Source organism: Culex pipiens, chromosome 2 (genome assembly GCF_016801865.2).
Source record: "Culex pipiens pallens isolate TS chromosome 2, TS_CPP_V2, whole genome shotgun sequence".
Classification (NCBI taxonomy): domain Eukaryota; kingdom Metazoa; phylum Arthropoda; class Insecta; order Diptera; family Culicidae; genus Culex; species Culex pipiens.
Genome location: NC_068938.1, coordinates 192,375,311 through 192,389,340, shown reverse-complemented (window position 1 = coordinate 192,389,340; position 14,030 = coordinate 192,375,311). Strand labels below are relative to the sequence as shown.

General features: G+C 40.4%; 1 protein-coding gene across 1 annotated transcript; it reads left to right on the top strand.

Moving 5' to 3' along the window:
- The first annotated feature begins 609 nt into the window (after nt 1–609).
- On the top strand, nt 610–12,224 carry LOC120426097 (uncharacterized). The gene is made up of 3 exons (XM_052707895.1): nt 610–675; nt 727–817; nt 1,010–12,224. Exon 3 carries the CDS (start codon nt 1,029–1,031, stop codon nt 11,556–11,558), a length of 10,530 nt encoding a protein of 3,509 aa, XP_052563855.1. The 5' UTR covers nt 610–675; nt 727–817; nt 1,010–1,028; the 3' UTR covers nt 11,559–12,224.
- Nucleotides 12,225–14,030: the final 1,806 nt, after the last annotated feature.

The window sequence follows — 14,030 nt, the reverse complement described above, 5'->3', positions numbered from 1 at the left end:
ATATTGAATATTTGGCCCTTTTGAAATGTTAGTTTTGATTCAAATTTTTTGAAAATAAAGGAGAAAAAAGAGTTCCCAAAATCGTGAACAAGCGTTCATGAAAATGGGAACCACGAACAAAGTGTTCAAATGCCATAGTACGTTTTTCAAAATCGTACCATGGGATTTTGAACACTTGTTTCGTGGTTCCCATTTTCATGAACGCTTGTTCACGATTTTGGGAACTCTTTTTTCTCCGTGTAATCAAACCCTTTGATCACCCCTGGATATTACTCGTGCATAAACCACGAGGCCTTCAAATTTGAAATTTTCATGTTTCTTGTAAATTGCATGCAATGCATACTAAATGTGTGCCAGTAGAGATATTTTCGGCAAATATCGAAAACAAGAAAAATTTGTAAGCTATCAGTAAATACGCACACAGGTAATAAACCTTGCGCGGAACGCTTAACCCTGCCGTACCGCTGCACACTAAACTGGCCGGCCGGGCAGGTTTGTTTGGATGGGTATATTCGATCATTACGGAACGCCTAAAGCTACACGTTGTTTTGACTGTGTGAAGTTCGTACGCTAAACAATACGTCATTTATGACCGATCCCTTTTGTGCTAATCGGATTTTTACACTTTATTGACCGAGACGTGCTCAGTACAGACGGAACTGGAGAAACAGGCAGGTAGAATTGCGCAAAATAAGGTTCAATATTTATTTCTAATATTCGATATAGTTTTCCATTAGACGTTAAACCGAACACTTCGCGGCGGTGGCTTGAAGTTGATGTTGATCTGGAAGCCGGAATGGAGTTGAAGCTACTTTAGGTTAGTAATTTTTCCAGTTGAATCGCGAACTTTGCGATTACTTGTTTTATCGCACTTTCATGTCCTGTTATATCTTCTGATAAGATTAAGATTGCCTTCTTCGACGTTGAGTGAAGTGTACTGATTCAGTTATAGTTCAGTTTAAATATAAATTAGTGGCAATTTAATGCTAACGCGTTCATTTTGTTCCAGATTCGAAGATCCTGCCCGAATGAAGATCACTATGGCGAGGATCAACATCATAAAAGATTTTGAGCGTATCTGGGATACGAACAGAACACCACCGTGGTTTAAAGAGTTTCCGGATGTAGTTGCAGACATTTACCAAACAGCAAGGGAAGATGTGATCATTGAAGCAGATCAAACGGAGTCGGAGTTCAACCAACAGATGTTCTATCACTATTATCATTTGGCATCGGTTGACTGTTTGAGAGATGATTTGCACCAAACCAAAAACATCCTGAACAGTTGCCTAGAGCGTTACGACAAGATACCCCAAGCTGACCGCAACTACTCTTTGGACGAATTGAGTATCTTTGTTAAGGAAAAGTTAGCTGAAATAGATGAAGATGTTTCTAAGCACGAGTCGAGGCTGCATGGTTCAAGTTTCAAGGATTATGTTGAAATTTGTCTCACCCTCGGTAACATAGAGAATAATAACGAGTTGCTGCAACAATTGAAAAAATGCTCGAACGAAGACCGGAAGCAGCTTGAACAGCTTCTTTGGTGTAAGCAACTGGTTCGTCTCATCATCACCCTGGAGGAAGAAGCTCTAAACCAGACATTTCATCGGATTTCGATTCCTGCAGAAAACGAGACTTGTCTGGCCAGAGCATACCATCTTGCTAGGCACGGTAATTCAAGTGAAAATCACTCGAAGAGTGTCGGAACAAACCAAACCTCTACCCAAGAGTGTGTGTTTTACGGTGGTGTAAAGGAACGCGTGAGGGAGAAAATTTACGGTGAAGTTGTTTCGAGGAAGCACGGTTTGGAACAGGTAAAATTTATAATCCAACGTGACGCTGGCAAGGAACTCAGTAATACCGATACGGTATTTGTTGAGGATGAATTCAGAGGGCTTTGCCTGGAGCAGTGCTTGGAAGAAATGCAGCATTCGATGAAATCATATCTAACGAGCTATCAGGAAATGGATATAGTGAAGATGTTTAACTTCGTCGAAATTGTTAGCACATGCAATGCTATTCCGCAATTTTTCAAACAATTTCATTATTTTAAAGAGCTTTTAAAGTTTAAGCTAAGTGAGGAAGAGGAAAGCAAACTCGTAGAGCATTTCAAATGCACATTTGTTAGCCAAATAATCAACCATTGCAATGCAGTTCAGAACGAGCTAGGTTTTATTTCGAACTTGACGAGTTATCTGAGTAAAACTCGAAAAGTCAAAGCTGTTGTTAACAAACTGGGTGTAAACGAACAAACACTCAATGTTGATTATGAAAAACTTATGACTCTCAAGGACTCAGAAAATAACGAAGAACTTTTGGAACTGCAGAGCACAGTTAAAAGTATGATGCAACAAGAAACCCAACTAATTATGAAAGACAAACTACGCGAAACCATACTCGGTTTTGCGGAGCCTGTACAAGTCCAGCGAGCTACGGTCGACGATCGAACTGTGGTCAAAGTGCTGGGCAAGCATTTAGTTCTAGGTGAAATTTTAGAGTCTGTAGAGAACGAACTTGCAATCGACATGGACATAACTGAAGTGCAGTTCATCGGTAGTAAAGTGTTTCACATTGACGCCGATCTGGTGAGCGATACTTGGCATGGGAAAAATGTGGCCGTAAGATCAAAGCTCATCCAAGTGCATGGAACTGTTGTGTGGGACGTTTCAGGGAAGAGCTGCAATCGCAAGTATGAACCTGCCCGTTCTGCAACCGTTGAAGGTGCGGACGGATGTGCTGGTGAGGACGGCTATCCTGGTGAAAGTGGTGGCAATGTGTTTATTACGGCGGAGAAAATGATAAATTGTGAAGAATTTACTGTAATTTCTAATGGAGGAGACGGTAGTGATGGTCAGGACGGTGGACACGGGAAAAAAGGTCGAGACGGTGTCGGTATCATGCGAGAAAACATAGAGCAGGAGTTTAATTCACCTGTGAGATTTTTAGCTTTTCATACTACGAGAATGGAGCAAGTTCAAAGAATGATTAGGTCTATTGATCGTAACTTTGTTCATTCCTCCCAACGCTTCATCCAAGATAGTGATACGTTTATTGTAGCAACTGGCCAAGATAGCAAAGGAGTTATATTTTCATACTGCTCACCAAAACTGTTCCAGAACAATAGCCATTGCTATCTTGTTCACAAGGGATCGTTGGGAAAACCTGGGGGTCAAGGGGGTGACTATGGCCGGGGAGGAGAAGGGGGTTTCCCTGGGCAGATCAGTGTAAAAAGTGTAATTGGGGAAATTTTTCAAGTTAACAAATCAACTGTTCGAGGCCAAGATGGCCGTTCGGGAGCAGCTGGGTTGTATGGCGACACTGGTGACAACGGTTGGGATATTGGCTATCTCGATTACCAGACATGGCGTGCGGCGTATTACTACGGAGAAGACTACAAAAGTAAGCTCACTGTCGAGTATCACGACGATTCCAGGAAGGAAAGTGTTTGGTGTTGGCACAAAAACAAATACGCTAGCATAAAAGTGGTCAAATCTGAAAACTCAAGCGTAGAAAAGCACAAAAAACGTCACTTTGGAAAACGTGATCGCAAGCATTCAGCGGTGGCGGTAAAGAAAAAAATGATCATTGAAAGCTCGTTCATTGCCAGCACTGACCAGCACTTTGGTTCCATTGACGAGAACGCCCTTCTAAGTGCCTACACTCGCATTGAACGTATCCGACAACGGGCTTTACAAGGAGTATCTGAAAAGACAGAGCAGCGGAAGAAAGCTAACAAAAGATACAGGATTAATCATATAATTGCTTGTCCAGATATTGAGCATGACATTGACGAGCCTCCTGCTAAAATTTCTAATACAGTCAAGCAGAAAGCAATGAGCTCGAAAGTGTTTGAAAGTATTCTGATTCGGAAAGAATCACTGATAAATTGGAAACAACTAAGATTTTGTCGCATCGAAAATCAAGATTTGCAACGCCTATTTCTTTTACTACACTCAACCGAAAAGGAAAAAACGAAACTATCAGCAAACGATTTTAAGATCATTGAACAAATTTTGGTTGACAAACAAAGGCTGGCCACGTTTGAGGAAATAACAGATAAAATTCATATTAATTATTCTAACACTAACAAATCAGTATTGTCAGCACAATATGCGTCGATATGCCTAGAAGAAGATCCACAACAGTGTGGCATAAACTGTCATAATTACTTGGGCAAATTGGATGATTATTTCTTCAATTTTGATTGCGATGGCCAACAAGAGAAACTCTCGTCGTACTGTAACTTATACAGGAAAAACCTTCCATCATCAGTTGTTGAAGCTTTTTTGTATGAAGCAGTAAGTGCGGACTCTTCCATTCAAGAACATCTTGATCAGTACAAGTTAGTTTCAGAGTTACGGGAATTTGATTCAGCTCGTAACTTGAACCAATTTATGAAGGAATTAATTCCGTCAAAGTTTTCAAATATAATAAATCTATGGTACCTGAACGATGAGAATTCTTCTCTTGCACAAAAACTGATCCACGAAATTGATTATGATTACCGTTTAGGTTCTCTCCGCAAACATTACATGAAGGAACTGAACAAGGAAATCAATTTTAATCAATGTCTACAAAATGATCACTTTTTTGAAACTTATCAAACCTTCATTGTTGAAAAAGGTCCCTTAACCCGGAGCTACAGAGAGCTCTTGGCTTACGCGTTTGGAGTGAATATACAAGTTCATATTAGGGTGCCTAGCGGAAAGTTTTTACTGCGGGACAGTCATAACTCTGAATCGTCCGATATTGTATATTTGCTACTTGAGAACGAATCTTTTGTGAAACTAAGATTAAACGAAAATCTGATGAATTTGGAAAATGATTATCGGATTCTAGCGCGAAGGTATTCTCTGATAACTGACCGCTTGATGTCATTCAAGGACAAACAATCGTTTGATGAGTATGTATCAAATGGTCTGTATTTATACTGTGACTTTGTCTCCATGAATGATGTACGTTATTTATGCAACACCGAACTTTTGAACGAGTTAGTCCAGCACTTTTCATTTGGGGAAAGACATGTCATAGAGGCTATGTTCACTCGAAGTGATGTTTCAAGCTTTGTTTATAGTAAGCTATTACGTAACCTCTGTTTGAGGTTTGCTGCCGAGGGGAAACATATTTCTACAGATGAAGTTCAATTTCTGGTAAACCGTTATCTGGTTGCCAGTAGCGTAGGAAGGCATGAAGAAGAGATTGTTAGCTGGATTGTTTTGGCATTTCCTCAGGCCAGCTGGGTCAGTGAGATCCTTCTTCTAGACTTGGAGCGATACTATAAAGAAAGGCTTGCGAGGAAATCTGAATGGAGGATTCTTCTGAAGAAAGTAGAAAACAAAGCACTTATGATATTGTTCAGTGCTAAACTTCAGTTAAGCCTGGCAGGAACCGTTGAGCCGATTGACAAAATGGAAAGAATATTAAAAATGATGAGTATGGCCAAACACCAAACGACTACGTTGCTAAAGCTGAATCTTTCCGAGTGGTATTATGTACTGGAGGAGCATTACTGGGTTGAAAAGCTGAAGCCTTTAACAAGTTGGAACGATAATCAAACATTGCAGGAAGCATCATATTATGCGGTGGTCCTGCTGAATAATTATAGCCTCGAAATAATGGAGAAATTCTTCAATACAATAAAAGGTAAAAATGTCTCGGAAAATCATATTATCGACGTACTCTGCAGTGTCTACAATGGAAGATGGAACTTGACAGAAGAAAATATTGCAAATCTGGAAAAGATTAAACTGGAACAGTGGGTCAATCATATGGATTCTAACATGTCAAAACAGCAAGAACGAGATATTAATGTTGTGGTTCAGTTTATAAAAGACAATAAATGGGCCTCTTTTAGTATATTGTCCAAATTACAACCGATAACAAAGCAAGTTCAGTTCATCAAAGAAGAAATCGATAAAAGGAATCGAGTTTTTAGGAATTTAGTACCGTATTTATACAACAGATTACGAGAAAGATTTCCTGGAGCTGAAAACTCGAACAGTACATGTTTCTCTGATAAACGTGTGGAGCAACAACTTTTAGATATTGACGATGCAATTTATGAAGAGTTCAAGTTCCGATTGAGAGACACGCAAAAGTTTGTGGTGCTGACCTTGTTGGAAAATAACAAAAACACCCTTGCCCAAGTGTCCACCGGCGAGGGCAAGTCGTTGATTGTGGTAGCTGTAGCCATCATCAAGGCATCGCAGGGCCAGAAGGTGGACATCATCACCAGCTCGTCGGTGCTGGCCAGGAGAGACGCCGAGCTGAGCAAATCCATCTACGCTAAATTTGGTATCAACGTGTCCCACAACTGCAGCGAAGACATCGAGAAGCGGAAGGAAGCCTACTCGGGGAATCAGGTTGTGTACGGAGATCTTTCCAGCTTTCAGCGGGACTATCTGCTGCACAAGTTTTACCAGAACAACGTGATTGGCGATCGGAACTTTGAGAATGTCATCGTTGACGAAGTGGACAGTATGCTGCTGGACAGGGGTAATAACATGCTGTATTTGTCACATGACTTGCCCGACATGGACAAACTGGAGTCCGTGTACGTGTTCATCTGGGAATGGGTCAACAACATTTCAAAAGTATATGACACTGCTGCCATTAGAGATGCAGTTTTGTGGCAACTATATGGAGTACTAAAGTGCACAGACATCGGCAAGATAGATGCGACGTTGAGCGAGGAAAAGCGAAACTTCATCTGGAACAAGCTGGTCGAGGCCAAGATAATTGACGGTGATGGCAAGTTGATGACAGAAAACATCAAGAATGACGTCCTCGGTGAGTTGCTGGGATCCGAATACTCTGTTTACCTTGATCGTTTGGAGTACCTACTGACGGAGTATATCAACAGAGAGAAGTGCATCCACGTGCCCAATTACTTGCGATCATTTGTGGATTTGCACCTGGAGTCGTGGATCGAAGCTGCCAAGATGGCTCTCGTCATGGAAGCTGGCCACGACTATGTGGTCGATGTTGATCGGAGCGGAAGCAGTGCCGATAGAACGCCCAACATAACGATCCTGGACAGAGACACGGGCACAGATTTGGTGAATAGTCAGTGGGAAGCGGCGCTGCACCAGTTTGTACAGCTGAAACACGGTTGCAAGACGTACCTGCAGAGCTTGAAGGCAGTGTTCATCTCGAATGTAACGTTCTTCAAGCTGTACGACAAGTTGTACGGTTTATCTGGCACATTGGGATCACAGAGGGAACGGGATTTGCTGGAGGAGATTTATGCGGTAGACTTTGTGAACGTTCCAACGGCAAAGTGCAAACTGTTTTACGAATATGTTCCCATCGTTTGCAAAAGTGCTGCTGATTGGATCGATACTATCAATGAGTCGGCTAAAAGGCTGACTGAGACTGATGGTAGGTCCGTTTTGATAATATGTGAAACGTTGAATGAAGTTGCCGAGCTGTACAAAGAGTTCGGTGGAAAAAATGCAACCAACGTTCGAACCTACACTCGAGAATACGAAGAGTTTGACACCGGAGAGTTATCTCCAGGTCAGATCATCATTGCCACAAATCTGGCAGGTCGAGGAACGGACATCAAATTAACTCAAACGCTGAAAGGTGCGGGTGGGGTACACGTTTGCTTGACCTATCTGCCGAGCAACATCCGCGTTGAGCAGCAAGCTTTCGGACGGGCTGCCAGATGTGGTGACCGTGGATCTGGCCAGCTGATTGTACTGGACCAGAAGGAGATTTTGAATATTATGCTGCTCAAACGACTACGTGACACACGTGAGCTTGCTCGAATATCGCTGATCAAGAAACATTACGAAACCCGAGTGGTACTAGAAGAAAACTGTTTTAGGCAGTTCACTCACCAGTTCGATGAGCTGAGAAACTTGCTTGCTAGTAAAATCACTAATGGGAAAGAAGAGTTGAGCGATATTTTGCTGGGCAGCTGCTTGGATAGATGGGTGTTTTGGTTGGATAATAACGGGAAGAACTTGGTTTCCAACGCAAAACATCATTCACGAAAGACGCTCGATATTTCATTGGCGAACTTTTTGAGTCACTTGAAGTCGTTGAAAGTCACAAACTTTGAGTCCCTGCTGGATTGGGTTGACATCAGCACTCCTCGGATGATAAAACTTGGTCGGTACTTTATCGAGAATAAGCAAGCAGCGTTAGCACACACTCTTTTTGAAAAAGTTATTGCTGCAGAACCCCAATTTTGTGAAGCTGCTCTCTACTACAAGGCATACGCATTATCTACGAAAATCACCTGGAATGTAGTCAATTCGCCAGAAGTAAAAACATTCTCGCATAACCTGCGTTCTGCGGCAGATATGTTCGAGGAACGCGTTCAAAATCTGATGATCAATGTTTCTCGGGTCGACAAGATAAAAACAAACTTTAAGCACAACATACTGCCAATAACAGCCTATAAAGAGCAAAAACAGATCATCTGTAAGTTCTACGGGGCACTGACGCAATCCGTTAACGACATTCTAGGACACCCGGTATCTGCAACTTCCTTCGAGGTTGGAGACACCATTGACAAATCGAGGTCGATTGAAATATTTAACGCATTGCATGCGAAGAAAATTGTCCAAAATCCCATTATTAAAGATAACATCAGTGAGAAAGAGTTACGTGACATAAGTTACAACTATGGAACGTCTGCTGCAAAGCTACTAAACTTTTTAGAAAAGTGCCGCACAACTCAGGGAAGATCTGTACAACTAGAGAAATTTGTACGGTTGTTGAAGCAGCAAGTAATATTACCAAGTCGAGAAGGATTCTGGCGGCATCTGGTGGAACAGGAGATTTTGAGTAAAAAGGAGGAGGAAAAGTATATCCTTGTGGACAAAACAAAGTTGTCAGTTAAAGATATAGAATACTTCGATTCCATGTTGTCGCTACCGGGACTTGAAGCGAAAGTGACGATCAAAGAAGGAGAGTTGTTACTTTATCCAGATCAACTGCTTGATGGAGATGCTTATAATAAAGATTCCTTTAAAAAAGCTATTGACCCCGCGAAATATGCGGCTTTCAAGGAACTGGGAGCAATTTCATTTCAAAGAAAGACAAAATTTAATCTTGACCAGCTGAAAACTAAGCAAGTAAATTTTAACCATTATGATTCAATTTCATTGGAAGACTTCGCAATGGTTAATATAAGTCAGAACGATGCCAACGGAATATTGGATTTACTTGTGAGGGGCAAAGTGCTGCAAAAGCAAGATGGCAACAAAGAGTTGTACAAATTGCATACTGATGGCAGTAGAATAAATGGCATTCAACTAGGCGAATACAAGATCTACGAGGATGCCGTGAGAGGTTTGCTTAATTTGTGCTTTTGCTATAGAATAGCATATCAAAGCATTACGCGTTGTGCGAATAATGGGAGAGCTCAAGATTTCCCGTTGATATCAAAACCGCATCGAAGAATTCTGGCGGATTTGCTTCATGCACGGATCCTTGAGCCAGCCGTTTCCAAATTCATTGTAGACATTGTAGATCTACGTAAGGCTTTGTCTGGAATGAGGCTGGAGGAAGATAGCTTAGTTAAAGTTGCTCAACGGTTGAAAAGCTTGAAAGGTTCAATGGACAGTCTTCGAATGGTTCCATTTTCTGAGTATGACCGGTATACAAACGTCGAAGAGTGGAACCTATTTTCTCTCAATGGCAACGAATTGCTGTTGAAGTTGAGAGGCGCGAGTTTCATGAAAATAGTTGGAACATTTTTATGGGGAGCCCTACTAATCAGAGCTGCGCTGGTACAAAACATTAAAATGCGTAGAACAGAGCTGTCTCGACAGGATTTGAGCAAATATTCAACTGGTTGGCAGTACATTTGCAGCGCAATACGAATGGCCTTCGATGTTTACGGTACGGATTACTACAAACTTCAATATAACAAGTTTATCAAACGAGTAGCCCTCATTGAAGCGACAAATTTTGGGTTTTTCGGAGATAGGTTGAATAAATTTGCTTTTGAAGTGACTCAACCTGCCACCTCCAAACCCGACATAAAATATGTAAGAAAGTTGGCTGTTCCGCTGATCCGTGGATTTGATCTTGTCTCGAGAACTGCAAACGTACAGCTTTTAATTGACGATCGCCTTAAGCTTATGTGCACAGAACGAAGTGATTGTTTGCTTTCATCAATCGATAAGAATGCAGCCTTTTCCGCATTTGAAGAATGCTTGAAGAAATTGTTCCGTTTTATGGATGTTGATGAAGCTAGAAAAAAGCTAATTAAGCTGACTGAAATGCATTTGCAGAGACAACAATATTTTAAAAATGTAGAAGCCATTCTAGTTAAGGTTGCGGATACTGTTCTGCAGGCACTTTCAAGAGCCACTAAAAGACCAAACGTACACATCACGGTTTCCACAATTTTGTCCGTTGACATCAACGATGCGTGGGTAACCGCACTTAAAGACAACGAACGCAACCTTGCGATGATTGTTACCAATATTGTACAAGAATTGACAGGTAAGCTTAATTTACTGATTGCTGAAAACTCGGTTGAAGATCAAACAGCAATCACCGGTTTTGAAGGCTTCGTCGAGGAGGCCATTATGAAGCTTAAGGCACAGCTACATGAAAAGCTAGATGTTCTTCTGAAACAGACCATCCACAGGCCGGTTCAAGAAAGAGGTCGCTTCCTGTTGCTAAATTACGCCGAAGGACAAATTGAACTTCAAACAGACTCGAACGATGGTCCCAATCCGGGAGAAGATATTGCCAAAAAAATCCGCATTGGTCAGCTCAAGAAAGAGTCCGACAAAAGGCGCCAAGCGCTGGCAATGACTCCGGTCGAGAATCTTCTCGATCAGCAGTTCAACGAGGCATTGGCCAAATGGGAACGAACTGCTACCGAGCTGGAGCGACTGGCAGTTTGCATTCGCAAAGGAGAACCAGTTGACGGTCAGTATCTGGACATTTGTTTGGAGGCCGTGCGGTTCGTACTCCTGCGACGAGCAGTGGTCGTTTCCAATATCTGCGTAAATCTAATAACAGACGGTAAAACTCGGAACAAAATTTCATCACCAAGGAATTCTAACGGAATCGCAATGGACCTGCAGCTGATGGACAACAAATTCCTAGTAGGAAAAACGCAAAAACCGTCAGGAAAGTTAATTCGCAACAGTAACTGCCTGTACGACTGCCTTCTTACAAGCATCTTCGAGCTGCGATCGATTTCCTCGAAACAATTCGCGCTAGAGATCAGCCAACATTTGGTAAAAGTGTTGGAAAATCAGTCAAACCCAGAGCCCACTTTGAGACAATTCTTGGATTTTAACAAACCGTCAACCTTTAAGGAGCTGTGTTTCGCACAATTTTTGAGTGCTTGTCTCGAAAGTCCTGCCAGGGGAGTTGTTGCATTCGGTGACCTGATGGAGCGAGCTAAAAACGGCCCACTAGACTGGCACGGAACTGGATGCGGTCACGTTCACGCGGTTACGATCCACTATTCGAAACGTTTTGTAGAAGCAGGATTCACGAAGAACGCCACAACTGACACAATATTTGGGAGGGTTATGTCCGATTTGAGGGAGGCGTTCTTCAAAGTTTATCAATAAAAATGGAGAAAAATTAATGATTTTTTTAATGGGATCAACTAAAACAATATAACCATGCATTATGATAAAGCCTACATTTATTAGATCTAAAAATATCATGTCTTCATAATCTTATTTTTTTAACCCTAGGTTTATTTTATCGAACAATAAAAATTTTAATTCTGGTAAAGAAAAACAACGAAAATATAATGTTAACGAATAAATTGAATAAAACGTGTTTTTTACTACAACCGTCCAAACTGGTGTTTTGCGCAGTGATCCCATGCACCGCGTGTCAAACGCGTTCTCTGTTTTCTGTACTCGATCAAACACCAGCACCGTGTATGCACGCGTACAAGCAAACCTATACTCAACCGTGAACCGTCCAAATCTGGGCTACCTCATGGAATCGATGATTAACCCATAACTACACACAAAAAAATATTTCCTAATGTTACATCATTTATGATGTAACACTTTTGCACGTCATTAAACATTTAAATTTAAATTCAATTTGATGTAAATTTGCAACAAATTATACGTAAAAACATGATTTTACGTGTGATTCAACCGTTTACATCGAATCTCAAGTTTACATCAACTGAGTTTACATGTGATTCATATTTTCCGTGTCGAGTAAATTCACATATTTTTTTCTGTGTAGGCTAAATTCCAAATTTAAGAGCGAGTTTTTCACCAATGTGTAACAGGTCGTATCGAGGTGCTCCGATTTGGATGAAACTTTCAGCGTTTGTCATGGGATGAACTCTTGCCAAATATGAGCCCTCTACGACAAAGGGAAGTGGGGTAAAACGGGTTTTGAAGTTTGAGGTCGAAAAAACATAAAAAAATCTTAAAATTGCTCCCATTTGCGTAAAACTTCATCAATTCCAACTCTCTTATATGCATTCGAAAGGTCTTTTGAAGCACTTCAAAATGTGCTATAGACATCCAGGATTGGTTTGTCTTTTTCTCATAGCTTTGCAAATTACTGTTAAAAATTGATTTTTTTTAAAACCTTAATATCTTTTTGCAACAGTCTCCAACACCCAAACTCTCGTAGGTCAAAAGATAGGTAATTACATGGACTATAAGCCTACGGAAATAACTTTTTGGCCAATCGCAGTTTTTCTCATAGTTTTTAAATTTTTCTAGATCAAACATTTTAAAACGTTAGTTTTTGCCCTGTAGGCCGCCATAGCGGCAATTTTTGGTCTCAATTTAGTCATATTCGGAATCCTCGGATAATTTCACGTAAGTTAGAAGTATTGGAGTTGTAATTTTGATTGGAAAAAATGCCATTTAGAATAAATTAAAATATTTTTTAACATTTTGTCGGATTAGGGGTAAAACAGATATTCGCCTACTTGATACAGCATTTGACGTATTGATCACAGGGTAAATAAGATCTATTTCTTTTTTAAAAAATGTTTTATTCAATTATTTTTTAAATCAAATTTGCAACTCCAATACTTCTAACTTACGTGAAATTGTCCGAGGATTCCGAATATGACAAAATTGATACCAAAAGTGCCGTCTTCTTGGCCTACAGGGCAAAAACCAACGTCGTAAAATGTTTGTTCTAGAAAAATTTAAAAACTATGAGAAAAACTGCGATTGGCCAAAAAGTTAATGCCATAGGCTTATAGTCCATGAAATTAACTATCTTTTGACCTATAGGAGTATGGGTGTTGGAGGCTGTTGCAAAAAGATATTAGGGTTTTTAAAAAAATCAATTTTTAACAGTAATTTGCAAAAGCTATGAGAAAAAGTCAAACAAATCCTCGATGTCTATGGCACATTTTGAAGTGCTTCAAAAGACCTTTCGAATGCAACTAAGAGAATTAGAATTGATCAAGTTTTACGCAAATGGGAGCAATTTCAAGATTTTTTATGTTTTTTCGACCTCAAACTTCAAAGCCCGTTTTACCCCACTTCCCTTTGTCGTAGAGGGCTCATATTTGGCATGAGTTCGTCTCATGTATAAACAAACAAACGCTGAAAGTTTCATCCAAATCGGAGCACCTCGATACGACCTCTAGAACAAACCGAGCAATATTTACAAATACTGCCTCTTAAGCTCATTCTGACCACGGCAACCCCTCTAACTAAGTCCTTGAAGTTTGAATGGGAAAAATTCGTAAAATATATGGAGAAAAGCAACTGGTTCAGTATTTTACCTCCGGAAGGTGCAATAACTTTTCAATTCGTACCAATTCTCGGAACTAAGATCGTCAATCAATTTGGAATAACTTTCCTGAAGACACCATAGTTTAAGGATTTATTTTTTAAAAACTTATTTGATAATAATAAACAAGTTCCATAATCCACCTTAAGAGGCAGTTTTTGTAGATTTTGCTCGGTTTGTTCTAGAGGTCCAAAAATTTCCGTCTTGTTGGCCTACAGGACAAAAGTTAACGGTGTAAAAAGTTTGTTATACAGAAAAAGATTTTAAGGTTTTAACAAAATCCATGTTTAACAGTAATTTGCAAA